Raw genomic sequence first — 24299 nt, 5'->3', positions numbered from 1 at the left:
ATATGATTCAGTTCGTTCCAAGTGCAAGCATAAAAACCCAAATTAAGAAATACATCCATTCTTTCTGATAAAGATGATTTTAACATCCTTACAACGGACACTTTTTCATCCCCGCCTGCAAAATAAAAACTGCCTCCTTTAATCAGAATGTATTGCTACTAAAGCTGCCTGTTTCTTCACAACATATGGCACCATATTCCATCCACATTACTTACAGTACCATAGAAAAAAAACTATTTTATATTCAAGCAGTTACGACTTAATATAAAAAATGCATTGGACCAGGCTGTTTTGTTTTGATGCTATGATGGGTTTCACATAACAAATTCCCTCTGTCACATTCCGAATTTGACAATTATGAGTTATCTATTTTGACCCCACTGAGTGCTAAATTGAAGCTGCCTATACAGTTTGGTGTTACAGTATATAGCTTATAATTTATGTCCTTTGCATAATACTATTTCATGTTCATTGTACACTTAAGGCATTACCACCCATGGAATCATAAATACACATCCTCTGTGAGCGTGCACAGTCAAATAATGGATGACTAATCTATTAGGTTATTAGAAAGTAAATTGCCTAGGTAGAAATACTTGTGGGGGAGATGACAGATCTTAAACAATAAACAATAACTTAAAGTATAAAGGCAGAACGTTGTTAAATGACTAGCAGAACAAAAATCTATCATCATTGTGAAAAACTGACATTAAAACTCTGCATCTCATTGAATACACAATGAGATCATTACTGTTTTCTGACCTGAACCAGCATATGTAGTATATATATATGCTGCTTTTTTGCCTTCCACCTTTTTATTTTATCATTATTTAAGGCAGTGACATATTGATCTGTACATTCACATGATGTGTGATGTGTCTCTTTTTGAAGTAATGGAAAAGATCACATATGAATGCTTTTTTTTAACCCTCTTTGCTCTTCTCTTCACTCTCAATCATCCTGCTCTCATTTGCTTTTATTTGTTCTGCTCTTATATTTGGATCATCTTGCTCTAGTGTTTCTGTGTCAGTCCCTGTGTCAGCTGAAACAGCCTTAAACCCAGGCTGAGCTGACTCAGATATGGAGTGAAAAATACTGCACGGCTCTACGGACCTGACCCGCAACCGCCCCTACCCCCCCCTCGTCTCGGTGTATTTATGTCCCGGGACTTACTTCCTACACGGCCCTGCTGAATCCCGGCAATTTGTTTTACAGCTCTATCGTTTAAATGTTTAATTGAGCCACTCATATCTGAACAGTGGCAGTGTGTGTGTGTGTGTGTGTGTGTGTGTGTGTGTGGGTGTGTGGGTGTGTGAAAGCTGAACGAGGCTGCTGAGGGATGGTGGTGGTGTGTATGGGAGGCAGGTTAGGGTGTGATGGAGATACAGCCAAGGTCTTATATGTGACCTGCCGATGCACTCCTATAATTCATACACCTACAATTTCTTGCTATCACCCTTCATAAAGTGACATTATGTCAGAGTTTCATTTTTCATTTGGATGAGGACACGGAAGTATATATTTCCCACACATGTATGTAAGCGTATTTTTGCATGCACACATACATACATACTCTCCACATACATGCACACATGTGGACTTTCTCTTTCCTTCCTTCCTGACTCACACATACAATACATACAAAGTGCCCACTCCTACTCTACATGAATAACATAAATGTATTCAGCTCAAGTCCTCCGAGCTGGAAAATAAGATCAGTCAGGGAGCCTTTGACCCTAGCCTGTGACTGTACGAGCACGTGACAGTAACAGTGAGAGGCTCAATATAGAAAGAGTATGTATGTGTGTGTGTGTGTGTGTGTGTGTGTGTGTGTGTGTGTGTGTGTGTGTGCTCATGCAAATGTGCTAGCCACAAAGTGCTTCTGTTTGTACATGTTTATGTATGCACACACATGCATTCATGTGTGCGTGTGTGTGCACACTCATAAACTCTAAGAAGCCAGTGCTCATGCTTTGGGGGATTGGCAGTAGATCTATCAAACTGCTGTAGTTAGTCACAGTGTTAATATTCAGTGCACTTCAACACCTCAGCTAGCAATGCTATTGGCTGGGCTTTGTTCATGGTCAACAGTCACGGCCTTGGTGTGGCAGTAAAGTAAACATGCGTGTGTGGGCGCGCACACACACACACACACACACACACACACACACACACACACACACACACACACACACACACACACACACACAGTTTGTCTTAGTTCATTAGAAGAATTAATCATTTATTTTAGCCCTAGAGAAGTAGGAATGAGATGTTTGCTTAGAACGGTTGCAAGGCAAAGGATGCCCTTCATAAGTTCAGTATCCTGTATTGTAGCTGTCGATAGTCCGTTTTCTTTTGTTTCACTTCTTTATTCACATTTATTTAATGCATCCAAAAGTGTTAAGGTAAGATTATTTATTTATTCATTCCATCAATGTACTTTCACGTGACTTCTTTTTGCAGCTGTAACTCAACTGCAATCAATAAGGACTCAAATTGGTATAGATAATTGGTCCAAGGTTTTTCCAGATCCTTCGCCACATTGATGGACACTTTGCTCTGAATAGCACCGTCCTACCGAGGCGTAATGGTCCACCGGTGGTCCGCTAATCTCAGCAAGGCAGGCACACTGTGCCCTCTCCTCCAGCAGCCACAGGATATGAGATGCTGATCAGATTTCTATAATCAATTTACCAGAGCAGGAGGTATAAATCCTGTCCATTCACTCATTCTCCCTCTGCACACACCCCCCCTCGCTCCCCAACTCTTCCTCCCCTCTCTTCTGCCCCCTGCTTATAGTTAGATGAATAATTCAGCAGCCAATGTAGTGAAAGGTGGAGTAAACAAGTCTATTGCCTAATATCCCGAGAGGCTGCCAAAGAGAGACGAGTGAGTGAGGGCAGAGAGCTAGCAGAGATAGGGGGATGGAGCAACAGAGAAGGAGGGTATCTATGGAGAATGGACATCTAGAGTCTTTCCTCATGACCTGCAGTCATTTGCACTTAGATTGACTTGGAGGTTGCGCCAAAATGGCACAGCTGGCTTCTAGTCCTTCTCTCTCCTCTCTGCCACACATTGGCAACCATTCATAATAAAATCATATAATGAAATACAACATCTGGGAGATAGGGTGTGAGAGAGTTCAGGTTCCCTGCTTCTCTGAGGTGAGAGTTCCGAAACAAAATTAAGTATAAAAGCGGAGTATACTTCAAGGGACTATATAATATGGGACGTGACTCTCTGTCCGCTTGACGGATGTCACGGACAATAACTCTATTCAGGTTTGGAGTGCAGAGTAAGTAGCTTTTATTTTGACACCATCAGGTATACAGAGACCATGCGTAAACATGAGACTCATACAAATGAGCAGTACAGCTTCTGCGCTTGTTAGGATAATTATTTATCAAAGAATGGAGGAAAAGAAAATCACTGGAGTTCTCTTAAAAGTTTGTTTACTTGTAGCAAGTAGAGTCAGTTTACAGCACTTCAGCATAAGTACAGAAAATGACTGTCGATAGTCTTTAACAGCAGCTTTTTATAGAGAAAAGGGAGTAATATCACACAAAGAGAAACTTTCTTATCTCTGGTCAGGCTTGATGTCAGTGATAATCATGATTATCACATGAGAAACAGAAATGGATGCACAGCTTCTTATGCAAATAGTTTAACACTAAAATGAAAACTATAGCAAGCATAACATTTCTAACAGCGCTTATAGTCAATTCAATACGGAGAGAATTCAGAGGACACGATGTGCTTACATAACAAGCAAATGTAATCTCACACTGGAGTTATAGTCACTGATTATGCAAGCAGAACTACTGATTGATGACTCACCCAAAATTCAATTATCATTCTAAACAGTTTTATCTGGAAATTAGATTTGGATTTTTTTTTTAAGTACCATGTTAATTAAAGAGACATAAGGCTATTTCTGGCTGTATCTGTTTTTAAAGCTGGGATATTTATTAGGATGGTTGCACTTTCTATAAATTGATTTAAAACTTTGAAGTCGGAGGTGAGTTCAAAACTAAGAGTTTAAAGGTATTAATCAAGAGAGGGAGACTGCACATAGCTATTGTGATTGGTACATAGTGTGCATGTGATGGATGTTGCGTGGTGTGTGTATGTTTCTCTGTTTTTACATTTGTGAGGGAGAGAGCTGTACTTACTGGCATGGTCTGGCTACCGTGGAGGGCACTGATTGCAGACTGAGCCTCTGTATGTGTGGAGAACTTGACAAAGGCACAACCTGGAAGAGAGAACAGATGCACATCACACACATGTACACACACACACACACACACACACACACACACACACACACACACACACACACACACACACACACACACACACACACACACACACACACACAATATATATACAGTAAATGTATTCAATTGAGTGGGTTTAAAAGCCTACAGTATATTAATAAAGGATTTTGAATTGTATTTGACACCACAGAAATCACTGTGCAGCGAGAGGCTCTCATTGCACAGTAGGCTGCCCCACTCCGGGCATTAGGCAGGCAGACAAGCAGGCAGAAGCCGCAGGCTAAAGATTGCACTGATGGAGCAGAAAAGCATGCTATTTAGCACCACATGCCTGTCTGTGCATATTAAATACTAGCTAAACTAGCTGCAACTGAATTTTTTTTTAAATAGAAAACCACTCCATTTAAGAACTTAGTAGAGGATGTTCTGATTAATATTCGTGAATATGACGATGTCTGTCCAAAGGCCAGGAACCACACAACCAACACTCTTAGCTCTAATGTCCTTGAGGAATATTGTGAGCAGTAGATACAGTGAAAACAAGTTGAAGATAGCTTTTGTGGATTCACAAAGAGAGCTGTTGCACATTAATTATTCAATTATTCAACTGAAGTATGGCCCTCTTTTACAACTGGAAAACTTGATTTAAAGCTTCACTTTGTCTCCTTTGGAAAAACTCTAACTCTCAGTACTCTGGCACCAACTGCTTGACTTGAACAAATCTTACAGCTTCTTAAAACAAACTCATAAACATATTCATTCACATATCCGTTTTCTAGACTAGTACGGTGTCCCTGTGTACCCATGCTTAATAAACAATAACATAAAGGTAACAATAATAACAATATTGATGTTTATGTTTAAAAAAATAATGAAACCTTATCCATTTACCATCTTTATCCAGTTGTTTTTCTGGATGCACTGGATGAAAGGCAGAGACCACTGGTACATGATCAGCTCATCACAAAGCTAACATATACACACACACTCTCAATGATACATGTGTGTGCAGATTATACAGTGCCCCTTGTATGTCTCTGGAGTGAGTTTATGTAACTTAGAGGGCAGAAGAAACCCAAACACCTAAACTCTCCACCCAGAAATACAGTACAGGCCAAAAGTTTGGACACACCTTCTCATCAATTGCTCAATGCGTTTCCTTTTTATTTTCATGACTATTTACATTGTAGATTCTCACTGAAGGCATCAAAACTATGAATGAACACATATGGAATTATGTACTTAATAAAAAAGTGTGAAATAACTGAAAACATGTCTTATATTTTAGATTCTTCAAAGTAGCCACCCTTTGCTTTTTTATTAATAAGGGAAAAAATTCCACTAATTAACCCTGACAAAGCACACCTGTGAAGTGAACACCATTTCAGGTGACTACCTCATGAAGCTCATTGAGAGAACACCAAGGGTTTGCAGAGTTATCAAAAAAAGCAAAGGGTGGCTACTTTGAAGAATCTAAAATATAAGACATGTTTTCAGTTATTTCACACTTTTTTGTTAAGTACATAATTTCATATGTGTTCATTCATAGTTTTGATACCTTCAGTGAGAATCTACAATGTAAATAGTCATGAAAATAAAGAAACACATTGAATGAGAAGGTGTGTCCAAACTTTTGGCCTGTACTGTATGTGAGGACTGAACCTGGGTCTGTTGCAGTGAGGCAGCAGTACTAACTACTGAGCCACCATCCCCTCTTATAATTATACCCTATTTCACCTAATTTCATTTCATTTTAAGTTTCTTTTCTATTCTTATTTAATCTTTCATACTTTATTCTTCTTATCATCTATACTGCTTGACCCAGCCGCCCTGCCATTCTTCCCCTCATAATGGGCTTACCCCTGTGGACACCAGCCAATCAAGATGCCCATTCAGCTGTCAAACCACCGCCCCCTATTGAGATATGGATAGAAAAGAGCTAAAGCTCGGCATGACCTGTACAAGGACTTTGCTACAGTAGTACAAACTATATGCCAATATAATTATGAATTTAACTCTTAACATACTTTGCAAGCTGCAGTATGCCCTCCCTCTGTTTTTCTTTTTCTTTTTTTTATTAACCAAACAGGAGTGTTGAGACTGTGCAATTGTTCAATAGCTAGGGAGGATAAAATATCCTGCTATCAAAGTTATCAAATTATTTTGTTGCACATAATTCTGCACTAAGGAATTCTAAGCAATGACAACAACACTGTTGTTGCATCCATGATACAAGCCTTCCTTAATGGCGCACCGCCCCCACCCCTCCTCCACGCTGTTACTAGTAGCCAAGGAGGACACGGAGGATTAAAAAAACATGAAGGATATTATCTTCGGTCGAGTTTCTGCGCACATAAGTTGCCAGATGACACCATTTTCAAAACATAGCCATACTGAGAAATACAGAGAGTGTTGTGTGGAGCTGATAGTCTTAATTAGCTTTGTATCAATTCATTTGGCAATGGCTTGAATGTAACGGACGTTCATTAATATCAAAAAGTTACGCACTAAAGCTTTAAGTAAAAGTACTTAGTTACTTTCAACCACTGGCAACTTCCCTTGGCTGCAACCGTCCTCACAGCGGGGACACTTGAATTGTTTTGACATCCATCTTTCCCTTCTCCTCCAAACCACTCAGGACGCTCTGGCTTCAAACCCCTTTATATATAATTTCACAACAATTTCCGTAAGCGCTGGCTCGGGAATAGGCTTTAGGGAATGAAAAACCACTGGTCCCTTTGCTCTTTGCTGCATGTCAGAGGGAATTGATATCTCCAAAGGTTTTTGCCTGTCTTAAAAAGACATGCAGAATATCAACAGCACTACGGTACCTGAGTTACAGTAAGGGCCTGCAGTACATCCATAGGACAAAATGCTTCAGATTAACACTTTGCAACGTAGAAACGAGACATATGCTGAGAAAGTTTGTGATGGCAAAGTCAACGGTTTAAAATTACTAGCATTTTTTTAATCATTGCTGCATTTGATGGGATTTACAACTACTCATAACATTGGGTTTCTTGTTTTTCTGGTGACTAACCCCATCCCCCTGCATAGTCTTGGTTTTGTATCTGGCCTTCGGATTTGATCACAGATATGTCCATTTAAAACTACCCTGTCTGTCTTCAAACAAAGAAAATAACAATATGATCCCCTTTTTAAATATGACAAGATTTCGAAATGCTTCAACAGAACAGAAAGCTAAAGTCTAAACAACTAATAGCCCTGCGACTCCTCTTATAGTTCCTTAAATATGAAAGTCAGACATCAATCAAACTTTTTTTTGTCACTGCCTGCAGCAGACTAGCACATCAAACGTAGCGGCGTAAAAATGTTTGTAATTATGTGCTATTTGACCTATATCTGATGCATATGTCACATATATTTTTCATTGCCCAGTTGACGTAGACGCTCACACACACTGTCACTTCTCTGTCAGTGACCTAAATAAAACTGACAACTGTATCATTGCCCCTACCTTTGCTGTTTCCGTCAGGACCTCTTAGGACCGTGCACTCCTCGATGACTCCGTAGGGTTCGAAGAGGCGGTAAACATCCTCCTCAGTCTGTTGTTTGTTCAGCATCCCAACAAACAACTTCCTGTCTTCTGGAACAAACAACGAGACAAAAGGTTAAATTATAACTTTGACCTCAATTACTAAAATTTGAGAACATACAGTCGTGAAAAACGTCATTGTTAGTGGAACGGGGTTTCATTGAGATGAAGTCTCTTTTTCCATGGAAGCAAACACAGATATACAGTACGTTCACGAAGCCTTGGTTTATTTAGCACTGGTTGGGCTCGAGTCACATTGTATTATCTCTTTTCCAAGACTGATCATTTTATTCTCTAGTATAACTGGATTTAGTCCCATATGGCCACATATACTGTAGCTGCTGGGGGTAAGTGAGTGGTCAGGGGCTGAGGGGGAAGAGCAATGGAAAGACTAATGAAGAGGTTTCACACACACACACACACACACACACACACACACACACACACACACACACACACACACACACACACACAAGACAATGAGCAAGTCTTTGGTCCTTTAAAAGAACCAGGGGCTCCAGGCAGCTCTAACCTCCTACACAGCACACTGTACTGGCTTTTACCACTCTCTCCCTGGGTCTCTGTCTCTCTTTCCTCTTTATTAATCTCTCTCTCCCCTCTGCCTTTCTTTTTCTCTCGCTGATTCTACATTTTTCAGCTTCATTCTTTTTTCCACTGCCTCCCTCCCTTCCTCTCTTTATCTCTCTCTTACTCCACTAATTGCTGCTGATCCAGTGTTTTTTGTGTAGCCAGAGAAATATTTCAGTATGCTCTTCAGCGAACAATGGCGTGTCTCTCCTACGAGCAACGAAGGCTGGGAGACATGCCATGAATAACGCTGACTTTTCAATAGATAGCCTGTATGCTATTGAGTCCTGTTAAATGCTGTGGGATCTGATCTTTTCCCTCGACCTGACACACTGTGTTTACTGATGTACTCTGGCCTTGTATGATTAATGCTACAGTGCAGTGAGTCTCTGCTGGCAACAGAGGCACTAAAACCTTCCCTTTATACAGATTGTTTCTCCAACTCTGACCTGTGAAGTCACAGTGGATAGACTGAGTGAGAGACAGGACTAGCGGCCGCTGCTATGAAGAGGTTGAGAGCGGCATAAATCGCTGCCAGAGGTGACCTGTGACGACTACTGAGTGTGTCGTGTTGTTCTCGTTTCGTGACCCAGACACAAGCCGATACCCACATTCCTGCAGCGGGCACGGCAGCGAGTGCATGCACACACGGTGCCCAGCTAGGGTTTCAGCACTGAGCACCACCAATGATGCACCTTTAAAATAATCACCCGTGTCAGAGTGTTGTCTAGGAAGGGGCGTCCCTCGTGCTGGCTCCTTATTGCAAGTGGCAGGATCAGAGGCTATGTATCAAAACGGAAGTGATGCAATGTGACATCTGTCAGGGCGGATTGGAGAGCATTTATCTGCAAAAAAAAGGGAAGCCCTGAACTGGAAAATGAAAGGCCAAGATGGTCCTTCCTTTTGCTGGAGGGAGAATATAAATTCTGAAGGTTGGATGTGGGGAGATGAGTCGAGGAAGGGGGGGAGGGCCTGAACTGCACACAATTCCCTGAATGCCGCCAGACCACATCTCATATACACTTGTATACAGCCAGAGAGCCACACACAGCAGACAGAACCACCCATGCAACCGCGGTGGCTCTTTGCATTCCTTGCTAGCGCTACTTTGACTGTAACGCCCTTCTTCAATGATGGGGATCTGACAAGTTTTGAATTAATGCATGACCCTATCAATTTCCTATGAGCTGCACTCTGACGATCGTACTACGAACAGCTCACATGTGGCATGTTTTAAAATACGACATCGAATCCATCCTTCAGCTGAAAGATTGCTGACATGCAACGTCACCTTCAGCTAAATGGAATAATATTTATAAGACTCCAAGTATAGGGGGATCATTGGCCGCTATATATCACATTACTGTGTAATATTGGTTCACAGTGAGCTCCACAAAAGCCTTACACATTGGATTCATGTTCAGTCTGCTGGCTTTTTGTGTTACACCTGAAGGAGATACTAATCTGAACACATGTGCAGGAGTTGTCAGCAATGTAAGAAAGATGTGACTCTATATTCATTTTGTATTTACGACAGTAAAATTTAGCAGGAGTTCATCATCTGTGGCTGAGAAAGAGATGGAGTGCATGTTCTTCAAAGTGAGTGTGTTTTGAAAACAAGCTAACAATGCATGAAAACAGATCATCTAGGAGATCTGTTCCACCATCTAGGATTCTGCCGTGGCTGCTCTGAACTAAAATGCTACCTTGGGAATTCAGGTGTTGTGTTCATCGCCAATAGAAACATTATCTCATTTATCTACAACAGTGCAGCACAGGCAGTGTGCAAACAGATGCACAGAGAGTGCAAAACACCTACAGTCATTTATATATGTATATATATATATATATATCTGAAAGGGGGTGGACAAAAAGGAGAAAAAGAGGGAGAGATGCCCCACCATGACCACATAGTAGACACATAACAAGCTGCATGTCCACTGTTACATGTAACTATCACGTAACAACAAAAAATTGACTTTTTCTTCAGGGCACCTATTATTTAGACTGCTGTCTAATCCGTGTTTTTCGGTACATAAACATGTGAAGTCTCACAGACCCCAAAAAAACAGCATCACCACTACCACGTTTACCAGTACGATTGCTGATGAACTGCTATTGTTGCTAACTTCCATCCATCGGCTACACAACCATCTCAGCTCACCATTTAATCTGATTTACGTTGTGCTGGTTTCCTGTGGTCTGTCCGCAGGCATCTGACGGAACAGATACGCTCAATCAATCCAGCTGTCTACACACTTTTTTCTTCCGAGTTTTACGCTCGTAACTACAGTGAGGTGTTCTGTAGCTACTGTTAATAATGCTATCGCTGGCCTAGTGGCCACAGCTGCATTACAAGCCTGCTTCATCTGTTTGTTAATCTACTGAAATGCAAAGCTGTGTATATGTGATATTCGTCTGAACTAAAGAAACGAAAATAACATTTGTTGTCTCTGATTGTAGTTCCGGCATCAGCCTGCCTGTTTAAACAGATTCTAAAATCCTGATCTTTGTTCTGACGTTATCTTTACGTTGAGTGTTGGCTCCTTTGTTCCAAGAGTGTCCACCTCAGATAAGTTCTGCAGTTCACTTTCTGGACTTCTCCAAGTCTTTACAATAGCTCAAGAGCATTCAGCCTGGATATGCAATTCAATCTCACATCAGAGTTTCTCTATGCATTCATGTCTATTCCTCAGCGATGCAGTACAGTTCACTCAGTATATCATCCAGCGGGCGCGCCGGATAGCTCATTTGGTAGAGCGGACGCCCATATATAGAGGTTTACTCCTCGATGCAATGGGCCCGGGTTAGACTCCAACCTGCGGCCCTTTGCTGCATGTCATTCCCCCTCTCTCTCCCCTTTCATTTCTTCAGCTGTCTTGTCAATAAAGGCCTAAAAATGCCAAAAGAAATAATCTTAAAAAAAAAAAAAAAAAAGATGGGTGAAGAGAACTCCTCACTCAGAGATCTACAGCTACATAACCCTTCATTATATGCAGGGAACATCAAACAACTTGACTCCATTTAAGCCTTTCCAACTGCTCAATTTTCACTGTGTAATATAAGATGGTTTACTCACTGGATAGAGAAGATATTGAGAACTGGATCTTTAACCAAAGTCAACTGTCTTTTACACAATTAATAGGATGTCATGACAAGAATGTTTCTTATTGAATCATGTTTTTGGCTCAGTGAATTGACCTGTCAGTCAAACGCAACCCTAAAGCATTCTGTAAAGCTTTTGGAAGGCTCTTTTCTCTTTTGCAATTGTACAAAACAGCTGAGTCATCTTTCTGTTCCAGCTACTCACCTGTGGTAAATGCCTTCTACTGTATAGATGAATACAAAATAAGACAAGAAATTTGTTATTTCTTGCTTACATCACAACAGAGCCTAGTGAGCAGTAATACAGTAGCATCCTAAATTAAAGCGCTAGTGTTAACAGTGAAATGTCGTTACCTAAACAATTCGGGGGTCTAATAACCACCAGCAACTTAACTGTGAAAACTGTGCAGCATGCTGGCATTAAGATGCATTTACAGCTCACTGGCAGAGTACTGTATGCAACTTCATTGTGACACACCACTGCCAACCGGAAATTCACCCCCCCCCCCCCAATCATGTTTAATTTACTCTATTAAACAGATGCTTGTTTAGAATAAATGCTTTGGAAATTAAACTCCGGAATAATGAAATGGCAGTGTGCTGCCTGGTTATACATACTGAAGATTACTGGCTCCATTTGGACTCTTTCTAATCAATATAAGCTTTTCAGTATGAGCGCATTGGCCTTGTGTGAAGCCTTTGAGCCACTTATATATTATTTCATATCTTAATTCTTCATGCTTTAGTTTGACCAGTACATGTGCATGACAAACAATACCACTGTAATGTCTTTCCTTTAAATGTGCTCCAAATCTCTGCACAATACCTTCTTTGGTTACATAATGTTTATTTCCACTGGAAGTTTGAAGGATCTCCTGTCCACACAGCATACTGTATATACTTACTGCAGCACAGCCCAGTATTCTGTAGACTTATTACTATATGCTCCATGATTAGACTGCAGACTGAGGATTTTGACAGTGAAATGAGACTCATTGAATAGCAGTGGGGGCCAAGTAGGGTTTTTTGGAGCAACAAAAGAAAGAAAAGGAGAGAACTAGGGGAAGCAGTGTTGAGAAAGAGAGAGAGAGAGAGAGAGAGAGAGAGAGGAAGAGAGTGAATGTGTAGGAGACTGAGAACTGTAAATTGATGTGCATACAGTCCTGCAGTCCTTGATAAGCCAGGATGGATGAAAGAGGAGCACCATTGGAGTTGGTAAATCATTGTCAGGGGTAGGGAGGATGAGGCAAGGGAAGGCTGGGTGGAGACTGAGAGGGGGAGGGATGTGAATGGGGGTGATGTGGGGAAGGAAAGCATACCAACTGCCTTAGGTGCTCTCTGGTTTTCAAATTTCCCTTCCCTGTCTGTCTCTTTCTCAATCGTTGCAACAGCAAGCGAGTAGGAATGGAAGGAGGGAGAGAGATATCGTGACAGAGGGAGAGAGCGAGAGAGAAAATGCACTAGTCAAAAGGATGGGGAGGTTGCTATGACAACTATTTATACAGCGGGCTGTCAGTCATGTTTCATTGGAGTTTGGAGAGGAATGAAGGGAGGAGAGGAGTTGTGGAAGGAGAGGTTGGAGAAGGGTCATTTCCCCATCTGTCTGCTGAGCCGGTGTGTAAATTTGACTGTCAGGCTCGGAGATAAGGACAAATTATGAACAATATTAGCTGGCTGATAAAAGCGAACAATAATGAATGGATAAATATATTAAAACCAAATGAGATAGCATCCAGGCAGAAACAGGGGCCCTGAGAAGCCATCCAGGTTTTCTCATTTGGAGGGGAAGATAAGAGCTGGAGAGAGGCTGTGAGGAGGGGAAGGATCCACCGCATTAGAGCTAGCTACTGTAGCGTACTTCCTCGTCGAAAGAGAGAAAGAAAGACTCGAAATCACTCTGTAGCCGGAATACCAAACATTGTGGCTTCCTCTACCTCCTTCACAAGCCTATTATACTTCTCCAATGAGCAGGATGCCACACAATAACAGTGTCAGCATGTGTTCAAGCATAAAAAACACAGACAGAATGGAATGAAATTAATTAACCCTAATAGATTACAGTGCTTAGCCATTGGAATTTAATCCAATTTATTACATATAGGGATCTAACTGGTTTGTGTTTGCATTAATGAGATGGTGAGTATGGATGTGTGTGTGTGTGTGTGTGTGTGTGTGTGTGTGTGTGTGTGTGTGTGTGTGTGTGTGTGTGTGTGTATATACTTCACAGTAGTGTATATGTCCCTGTTGTGTATAGGTGTGCTAAGAGCATCGCTGTACAGAAGGGATCAGTGGGAGAGACCAACAAGGGGGGAGTCTGAGGTTTGGCACAGCCTTAGGGTGAGAACACCCTGCCAACTTAACTCCTGAATAATGAGCCTTTTATGTGCTGCGTTATCACTGGCGGGAGGACGGCCATGTACTTTGTCATAGCGCTGGAGCCACTTCATACAGAACCCAGTTAGTGGGTTCCAACAGCACACCTTCAACTGAGATAAAAATGTGGGTTGATAGAATAGTTTGTTTACCAATTTCTAAAGTAAATTAGCACTCCTGTGTGTATGAGTTGTATTTGCAGCTGTCTTTTGAAGTTGCATGCTAACCCGCAGAGTTGACAGCACAGACTGTAAGGCCTACCATGCACCGGCCCTAATGAGGTAGCTTATTAGTGCCGCTTCCCTCACAACTTCCGAGATGTTGCTTGGAAACAGCATTGCAAAGAAAACAATACTGTAGTTCTCACCAAAAAGCCATCAGCAATTTCAACACCAAAGCTATGAAATATGGACTTCTATTGAAACAAATGTGACTCAATAGAGAATGCAAAGAGAATTACAGAGACTGAATTTAATCACATATGAATGGTAAACATAATATATTTCATTGTGATGCACGCCTAGGTTGCCCGTAAAGTCAACGGCCATGTTGTGCATATATTTAGTCTATAATTCATTTCAGACATGTTCCAGTACACAGTGCCCACAAGGAGGGAACCACTTATTTTAACTCCAGCAGCACCTGCGGTGACATCAGGTTAATTTCATGTCATAGTTTCATCATTTTGGTGTCAAGGCTGCTCATTGGCAGCTTGGCTGTGACCCATAAAAGCCATCAGTAGAAACGCCATTGAGCGCTGCGTGCAGGGCCTTGATAGCCATGCTGCAGGAAAAGCGCATCCTTCACTAAGCACCCCTCTGGGATGGATTAGGCTTCACCGCTTCCACATACATGTAAGTATAAGCACACTGACACGAGGTTTCTTGTATATGCATAAACACTTTAACTGTGTGGGCAACACACAAAATTACCATAAATTATATACACACTCACATACAGGCTGTCAAAGAAATAGAACAGCTTGCAAATACAAGTAGATATATCAACAGGCACGCAGACAGAAATGTATACAGTACATGATGTGCTGTATATACAAATATACGGTATCGAGAGGCATCTAAAGCACTTTCTACAAACAAACATCTATGCAGTGGGAGGTTGCAGTTGGTAACTGTTGCATCACAAGCCCTATAGCGTATTAGTCAGGCCAAAGAGCTCAAGATCAAACTATAATGCGTTACCGAAAAGCAGCCTCATGGGAAAAAAGCTTCTGCATTCCAACCGTACACATTTCCTCCATGCACACCAGCCGAGTCGATTCAATCTCGGAGGGGATTTAGAGACCAGTGATCATGAATTCTCTCTGTGTCGCTGGCCGAAAGGATGATGGATATTGTATATGACACCTAAGCGACTCACACATCTGTACACGCACGCCCACGTGCACACACGTTCGTACGTACACATAAAAAAACACAAAATGGGCATACAGCAGACAGGACCTCCTGTATGTCACTCAATATTCTCTAAAGAGCTCCAGCGATTTTATGCATCAGTGCGATCTAATGGCTGCTGTTCTATACTGCTGGCTGGGGGATTTTAGCTTCATCTTGGCCCTGCAGGAAGCCTTGAACATACTATTACAGTCTTCAGACGTGGTTCCAACTTCCCCAAATGCTCAATGTAAAGCCTCTGAGGTGTGTTAAGTATAACTGTTGCCGTGCATGTGTGTTTTAGTGTGTTCCTTTCTTCATCTTTCTGTACAGTTTCCATCAGCTAAAAGCCTGCTCTTCAGCTCTTTCTCTCCCCCCCCCCCACCACACCCACATCAGCACAGACCAACTGAAAGGAGAACAGGAGAATTTGCTTAAAATATTTTATCCCCACCATATACATCTCAGCAAATTTACACTCAATATGATAACAGATGTGAAGTATTACTCACAGCCTTGTGTCAAATTCAGTGTATTATGGCTGAAGTCATAAATCCTGAAACTGCAGTGCAACGTGGATACGTCGCTACTGTATATAAACATTTACAATATGGCAGTGCTATTTATATTGTCTCCCTTCATAATGCCATCTGAAGGGCACTTTGGCATCCGTTATGATATGGATTTTCTCCCCCCAATTTTTCTCTATCGCATTTATTGCCATTCTTCTTTCCCGTCCAGATTGTGTTTCTATACAGTAGAATGGCCCTTTTACCTTTGGCAGTATTTAACACAGCGCTAGCCTGTTTCTTAATTATTTTCTCATCGCTCCACTGACACTGATTCATGAGGGTAATGTTGGACACACCCCCTCGGCCAGCCCCCTAAACCAACCCCCACCTCCCTTCTCCTTCATGCACACTTTCTCTCTCTGTTTCCTTCCTCTTCCTTACAGTAGAGTTGCTATTAGCTCTTTCTTGTATCATCTCTTTCTCTCTCTTTGTCTGATCGCCCCTTTTTTGTCCCTCACTGTCTCCATCGCTCTTCTTTTTTTCAAATTACCTCGTGATTATCTTGGATTGTTAATGAGTTACCTTCATGGTAACTCATTAGCCTTCATGGTTGCTCTCAAGTAATTACCTTTTTTTCATTTGGAAGTACAAAATTGACTACAACAAGAGACAACAAACTTCATTATACACTGAGTTCTTTTGTGATCCACCCCCCATTGATCTTATTGTGTTGAATATATAGTACCAATATCCTCTCACCTCTGCACAACTGCAATATCAAAAAATATAAACCCATGCTGGAACAAAAACCTGAGAAAAGACAATGGAAAGGTGGACAGACTGCAAGTGTGAGATCATACGTAAAAGGTGACAGTATTACCGCTCAAGAACAGCAAACCGAAGTAGCACAAGTAAAGGGAAGTGCAGAGGAAAAAGATAATGAGAAAATGTGAAAAGGGTGGATGAGTACGAGAGGGAGAGAAATGAAAAGGAGGAGGCTGAGATCTGAGATAGAGAGCGAGGGGCCATGCCCAACTCCAGCTCAGGAGAGAGTGAGGATGTACCAGAATACGGGCTATCTCTCTGAAGCTTTGTCTGCAAGAGCAACTGAGCTGGCAGATGACTTTGCTGCACATGGACAAAAGAGGCTTACAGGCCACCCTGCATGTCAGCTTTCCCCGTGTGAGAGCAGTAGTGGGATATAGGGTGTGCTCGAGCACTCACCTGCCTAGACCTACAGAGACCTTGGTGAAAGTGGATTCAGATTTGCTCTATACATATGACATCAGCCAGCAGATTCATTTTGCATATACTCCAGTTCAGTGCAGAGCATCTCTTTACTCTGGAAAAAAAAACTGCAGTGTTAACAGTTATGAGATGGGGAAATGCTGTATGAGGTAAAGTTGCAAATACATAAATAAATACATAAGCCCTAAAGCATGTCACTGGTGTACTTTTATATTTTACCATTTCCATATTATTAGTTCGAGCTGATTCTTGATAGCAGGCTAGATGCTAAACTTAGAGCTTTTCCACTCTCTGTGCTGTTGTGTGCTTTTTGTATGCATGGCCTCTGTAGTGCTGATGTGACTGCAGGGGGAGAGCCTAACCCTGTCAGTCACACTGACAGCCAAGCTGTCTTATCTGCTCTCTATTGGCGATGGTGCACTTTAATTAGGCTAGAAGGTCAATCAGCACTTTTTTTTTTTTAAGGATGTGATTCTACTGAAAGCATTTCATAATACGGGACAGCCGTTGTGTTTTTGGGGAAAAGGCAAACACGCTCCCTTACCCTCTATTCTCACTTATCATGCCTGCTAGTCTGAAGGATCAGATCTACTTATATCACATATTTTCACAGAGCCCTGCACTGCTGAAGTAATGAACTGCTGCAAAGGTTTCCGCAACATATCTTCTGTATTTCATCTGCGAGATAAGAAATGTGCACGACATACTGAGGACATCTTCCGCTGTCACTGAACGAACAATACATTGCCTACCTTCAGGTTCCTGACATGAAAACCTGACTTGACCTGCTTGCGTTTAAAAAAAAAAAACGTTTTTCAGAGCAGTGCCTTTGAATAGTGACGCTGGTATTGTTTTCACCTTGTGAGTCTTTATGTGTTTGTCATCATGGCAAAATGTTGTCCTGGTGACACCTACTGTAGTGGGAACTACCACAGAAGATGTTTCCAGCACTTTGCATACTCTGAGTATACTGTATATGTCTGTGGACAGCTTTTGTCACCGCGATAGCGTCGCAACTGTGCAAGGTGCAGTAACAAAACTTTACAGGTGTGTAGTTGAGATCAAAATGAAGGCAGATTTGGAGGTGGTTGTTGTCTGAGCATGGGCACCAGAAGAAGGGGGGTAGAAAGTGGGCCATTGCCCCCCCACACACACACACTTTACACCATGGGTCCAATTTTGCGTTGCGGCTGGTGTTATCCCATCGCAAGATGGTCTCTAGTTATTAACGTATGAAAAGAACGTTACAGGTTTGTCAACATCACCAATATCACAAGGGAAAGAAGTGTTGCCATCATCGTTAACTTTACTGGATGAACCACATGTGCGGCAGCAGATTGGGTTTTTTGTAGCACTTTTGCAACAATTATCTGCTGTAGAGAAATATGCTATGCTACCTTTGACAATTTAACAATTTGCTTCTTGCTTTCCTCTTCCTGTTTTATTTTCTCTGCCCTGCTTGCATAAATGCATTTCAATTTTGTTGTGGAAACAGTTATGAAGCTCTGCCATCAACAACCAAATTGGCTTCCTTGAATCGGCCCTCACAGGTGCATAGTAAGCCAGAATTGTACACTGATGTCTGAGCTGAGCGGGTTCATTGGCTGAAATAAGCACTCTGTGGCATCTGTAGTGTATGACTTTTTGGGGGGCGCAAATAACTGAAAATGTCATTTTATATTGTATATCCAATTTATATTTACCACAGGACTATGTGGGGCCCCTTTGCTCAGTGTCTGTGTTCATAATCATTTTGGAAAAAGGATATCAAAGTAAATAAAAAAAAACAGTTTCCACTAAACCAACACCTTTGTGTATTCCAGATTGCACTTTCTGCACTCCGCTAATGTCTCACTTTTAGTTTAAAGAATCTCGCTGAGCTGAGGGGATAAATGCTTTGCTCCTTTAAAGGAACATCAACAATCCCTCCTTTACTCTCCAAAGTAGTTTCCTCCCACGGAACTCAGCAAGCAGCCAGACCAAATGTGGCATAAATTCATCTTGCTGTCATTTGTAAACTTGCTCCATTCTTAACACAACTATGATTATTGATACAAACATGATAAAAAAAGTGTCTAAATCAAGCAATTGAAATCAAGCAAGCACCTCAAACCAAGCTCAGCCACAATCCTCCATGTGCAGAGCCTGAAGAGTTTGTGAGTGTTGGGGACCAAGAAGCTGGTTAAACATTGATCTTAACCAAAAATGGCTCAGATTGAGCTGACTGCAGAGACAAAGGATCTTGGCCTACATGTGAATCCCAAAGCCAGTTTCACCAAACTCCTACAGGCTGCCACTTTGGGAGTCCCCAAAATGGAGGTTCCACATTCAACACATGGAGGGCAAGGCAGACTGGTGGTGAGACAAAGAACTGCTTCACACCTGTGATAAGGTTGCGCTTTTCCCATTGGCTGTCGGGTCTTTGAATGCACCACCCCGCCACTAGGAGGTGGAGGGAGGATAAAAGCTGTCGGCGCTTGTGCTTCTTCGCTTTTCCACGGTGACCCAGGTTACTACAGGAAGCACACTAGTCCGGGCTAGCTAGCCAGCATCACCTCGCTGGTCGAGTTGGAGCTGGGACAATTTTATATCAATTTTGTGTTTTTCTGTCTGATATACAAAGGGGATCCGAGGAAATACTGGCCGAGTATTCCCTCATCTGCAGCGGGTTTAATCACCCCGGATTCAAGAAAGGGACTACGTCCGTTCTTCTTGTGTCGTCGACCTGGATCGCGTGTGCGTTCACTGCTCTGGACGAAACGGATCGTTAAACTCTGGCGAGATATTTAACTGACAAACAACGCACACAGTAAGGCTTTACACAGTTCTGGGCAGACGTTAGAACTAGTGTGGTTGTTTTGTTTATTAATGAGCAAAGGGTTCGCTACCGCTTGTTGCCATTAATGTGATCTGTGATTGTAATCATGTATTGGCCCATATCTGGTTATTAATCTGTTTCTGTGAATGTATAAATACACTACACACACTATACTGTTGGTTATGTTGTGTTAAGTAGCTGGTTAAAAACCGTAAGCGCTACCTGCTAAATCACTCCTTTCACGGAGTTTAGTTACTGTCCGCGAGATAATCGCGGTGAATCAGCTGTTAGCCACTGGCGTGGTTATAATGACCAAAGTTTCCCTCGGTAAATCAAAAGTCTCAGTCTGTCCTAACTACACGTGGGGTCCAGACCTGGGTGGCTGAGGGAGCTGGCCATTATCGATAACTAAGTTCAGAGTGTCTCTTTTCTTTTCCTCCTTTATTCTGTTCCTTTTACTAACACACACACGGACACAAGCTAGCCACATAGCTCCCGAGCTAACGCTGCTAGCTTAACCACGTGGGGTGGCCTAGCAACCCTCGACCTGTTCAACCCTTCCTCGTGCACCCAGCACCACTACCGCCCTCTTGAGGCTAAACAGTTCTGTGCAGCTCACAGGAGTAGCCATTTTGGGAGTCGTTTTTGTGTTAGAACTACATTTCGACCTCGCCCCTCCCCTTTCACTCACCCTTACACACACGTTTTATTATTGAAGGATTATTGATTGGCTACTGATAATTGTGACGTTAATAAATTCGATTATACTTAATTAGCAGTTGCTGGTGATTATTTGTGTATTTGTTGTGATAATTGCTGGTCGAACGGGTCACGCTCGAAATCACCCCTTCCTTTAATTCCTTTTAAAGGATTTTTACAGAAATGAGACTGTTCCACAGTTTGATTATTGGTCCCTGACTTGCAGGGTGGTGCCCCGTTTTGATTGTTTGTCGATTTGATAAAGTTATTAATAACCATATTCATAACTTTATTAATATTGATAAAAGATATTTGATAATTTGCCAATGATCAAATCTGTACCCTACGTGTATCCTACATGAGAAAGATACAAGAGACGTATAGGAACGGAGACAGACTGGTGTATGCGCGTATTGGCAAAAATGACCCCCTACAGTGTTCTCTATCTCACATAAACACACTCACTGTCTCTCTGCTCTGCACCAATCTTCTTGACAGCCCATTTGTTTTCATTTCCAAGATATTTTGCTTGATATCTAATGAAATAAATATCAATATATTGAACAAATCATCAAGAGGGGAGGGTGGAATTCTTCATCGGATGTCATTTTGGCATTGCTGTTTTACTTCATGCATCAGGTTTATTGGATTTGTTTATTGTCATAGCCAATCATCTAGTGTCCCGGCATGCATAGGAATGTATTGTAAAGTACACACTATCTGTTGATGAAACTCTTGAACCGTGAGCCTCAATTTTGCATTCAGAACGTATAAATGCAATCTATATCTTGGAATATGCTAGATATGAAGGAATGGAGAAATTTGGACCTGTCAAGCTAATACCTAATAGTATTAGACCGCAAAAAGGCTGACTTATTTCTCTCACCAACTTAGACTAAACTATGAGGCAGATGGCCTTTTCCTCTGGCTTTCTATCTCCTCCTCGCTCACTCTCTCTCTCTCTCTCTCACTGACAAATCTTACTGTAAGCATTTTAATTCCCCCTGACCTTTACTGATCTCACCCAGGCAAATTTGCCCGTTGCTTAGGGCCAAAACAAAATGAAATTTGAATTTCAGCTCAGAATAATTTAAGATGATCCTTTCTATGCAGGGAGTCTCAACTATTTTGTAGTTTGGGTACTGCGAACTGACTAAATGGACTTTCCATAAGAGCTCTCTTTCTATATATTTCTCTCTTGCCTATGGGACTCTGGGATAACATACAATGTGATTCGGGTCTGTGAGGAGGGGGAAGACAGGGGAGAATGAGCGAGCGTAACGTCCCCAATATTTACATGTATGCATGCATGGGCACATGGCACACACGCTGGCACACAAAACCCACGTGCTCCAACTCTAACATCCTGAGCACCAGGGGGCTTTGTGTGCAAGGCTGAGAAATGCAATGTCAGCACGCACCACATGGAAGTTTAGAGGGGAGGGAAAAGCTAAATAGTATAAAAAAAGGGAGCATGTGATGAAAAATGCATGCCGGGGAGATGGGGACAGTGGCTCCCTGTACACAGTTGCCTGCGGATCATCTCCTCCTCTTTATCCTGTTGCCTCTACTGACAGTACTTCACACACTGACAGTCAGACAAACTGTACATACACGCACTCATACATACAGACACCCTACTACATTGAATGTATAGCCACCATCTTACATTATATATATATATATATATATATATATATATATATATATATATATATATATATATAGATTATGAGCTCAGTCAATCAGTTGTACATAACCCTACCAATTGTTGTTGGATTTTCTTCTAACATATCTGAACGTTTTTGTGGGATTTCTTTTTTCCTGACTCATCCTTTACTTCGCCCCCAGCATTGCAAGATTACATGCAGCTCTCTAGAGACGCATGTTTGCCACTGGTGAAACAAAAAAAAAAACGTATTGTACTGTGGCTGCGAACTACCTGGCTGAACAACTGTGCTTGCCTCGCTAACATTTCCTTCACCTCCAGACAGCTTCACCCAGCTAGAGTAGCATGGAACATGATATCAAGGTGACGTCTTCTACATGTTTGCTTGGAGGTTTTATCTTGGAAAAAAATGACATAAAAATAATAAAATAGAAACTAACTATACATTTTTAAAAAGTTCCTCCAAAAAAAACACACCTAAACGCTGCCACAAGCTATAGAGTGAAGCAACATAAATATATTGATTCAAAGCACTGCAAGACATGTAACTAATGCTCCAAAAAAACGCACCATATTTTCAGTTCAGTTGATGGAGAAACCTGCTGGCCGTCAATTCCGGTGACAGTTATATTCAAAGCACCAGTATTCTGCTCCATTCTCCCCGACAACCTTCCCAAGACTCCTTAATCACACGGCAGAAGTGATGTAATGAGAGAGAAATGCTGGCAATTAGGCACCTGCAGAACAACTCAATCAATTTTAAGAACCTAAACCTTATTGCTGTTCACAACAATCCTTTTACATATTTTACTCACATGAGAATGTGCAGATACATGACAACACATATCCTTTGTTTTGTACTACATCTTTTGGGCTTGTTTTTCCAGTACACACTGATGGCTGATGTCAGGTCGATCTGTCAAGAGTTCCTTGTATTGCTCTGAAAACAGCATGTCGTCCTTTTTACTCTACAACTGTCTGACAATGTTAATCTGCGGGAGAGGACCGTGTTGACAGAACACATTATGGAGCTTTAGGGGGGAGAGGTTAGGCATCAACACAGAAATAGAATTTAAATTGGTAAACCTCTTATAAGGCATGCACTTTTATGAGCAAATGCTCACTAGACTTTACCCTGCCCTTTCAAATTAATTCAATAGTACGGCTTGTGCATATATGCATGCTAGTGTGGCCCACGCTTAAGGTAATGTCACTGTGTGTGCGTTATGTGTATACAGCTGTATGTGGGTATGACGGGTTGTGTTTGTCACATCGAGCTAGGAAATTGTTTTAATCTTCTCAGAGCTCCATCAGCAGTTTATCAACCGCGCCACCTGTACTCGGGGGTTTGGGTGTGTAGTGAAATGACTGGCAGAAGTCAGAGAGGAGAGGTGTCTGCATTTCAAATATCAATTGGCGCTGTCAGCGTGGCCCACTATGGTGAAGGATTATCTGAAATTAGTTTAGTTAATTCATCATCTTAAAGGGCAGTTGCTTTGCCGCTGATTAGTTATTGTACACACTTGTCAATTAAGGGTCCCTGGAGAATTTGTCCCATGAGGACCGAAGCCGACATCAAAGCGCGCGCACGCGCACACGCACACACACACACACACACACACACACACACACACACACACACACACAAAGTAAAAAAGAAGAAAATACAGAGGGAACACGATGCCGTCAACGTCAATCTAATAAGTTTCATATTGAAATGTGTGAAATAAATGTTTTGTCTACATTTAGTAACATATTGCCTCAGAGTAGATTCAAAATGAAGGCATCACATAGGATCCTGTTTGTGTGCAGAGTTGTGTGTTGTGTGGCGGAGGTGGTTATAGATGTTGCGAATTAGAAAAAATCTATGTGCAAGCCTTTGTACAAAGAGGCCAAGTGGAGGCCATCACATTGACCTCTCCACAGGTTTCTATTCCCATAGTTACTGTTGCTACGATACTGGATTCAGCTCACCATGCTATTAATGGCCAAATAGAAAAACCCCAGTCAAAACCCTGTCAGAGACAAACAGTAAATAAATGTAGACGAACAGGTCT

At 41.7% G+C, this 24299-nt stretch overlaps 1 protein-coding gene across 14 annotated transcripts in view; it reads right to left on the bottom strand.

Moving 5' to 3' along the window:
• The window catches only part of celf5a (cugbp, Elav-like family member 5a), a 202058-nt gene that overhangs the window by 31311 nt on the left and 146448 nt on the right, over positions 1-24299 (bottom strand). For 10 of the 14 annotated variants that reach the window (XM_039811678.1, XM_039811681.1, XM_039811679.1 and 7 more), the window contains exons 4-5: positions 7759-7887; positions 4176-4255 (exon numbers count right to left, since the gene is read on the bottom strand). In XM_039811678.1, coding sequence (XP_039667612.1) covers positions 4176-4255; positions 7759-7887 — 209 coding nt within the window. The remainder of the gene's footprint in view (positions 1-4175; positions 4256-7758; positions 7888-24299) is intronic. The other 4 variants (XM_039811680.1, XM_039811684.1, XM_039811688.1 and 1 more) reach the window with 1 other exon arrangement.

The sequence above is a fragment of the Perca fluviatilis genome, chromosome 9 (assembly GCF_010015445.1).
Source record: "Perca fluviatilis chromosome 9, GENO_Pfluv_1.0, whole genome shotgun sequence".
Lineage (NCBI taxonomy): Eukaryota > Metazoa > Chordata > Actinopteri > Perciformes > Percidae > Perca > Perca fluviatilis.
This window is presented reverse-complemented; position numbering and strand designations above follow the sequence as displayed.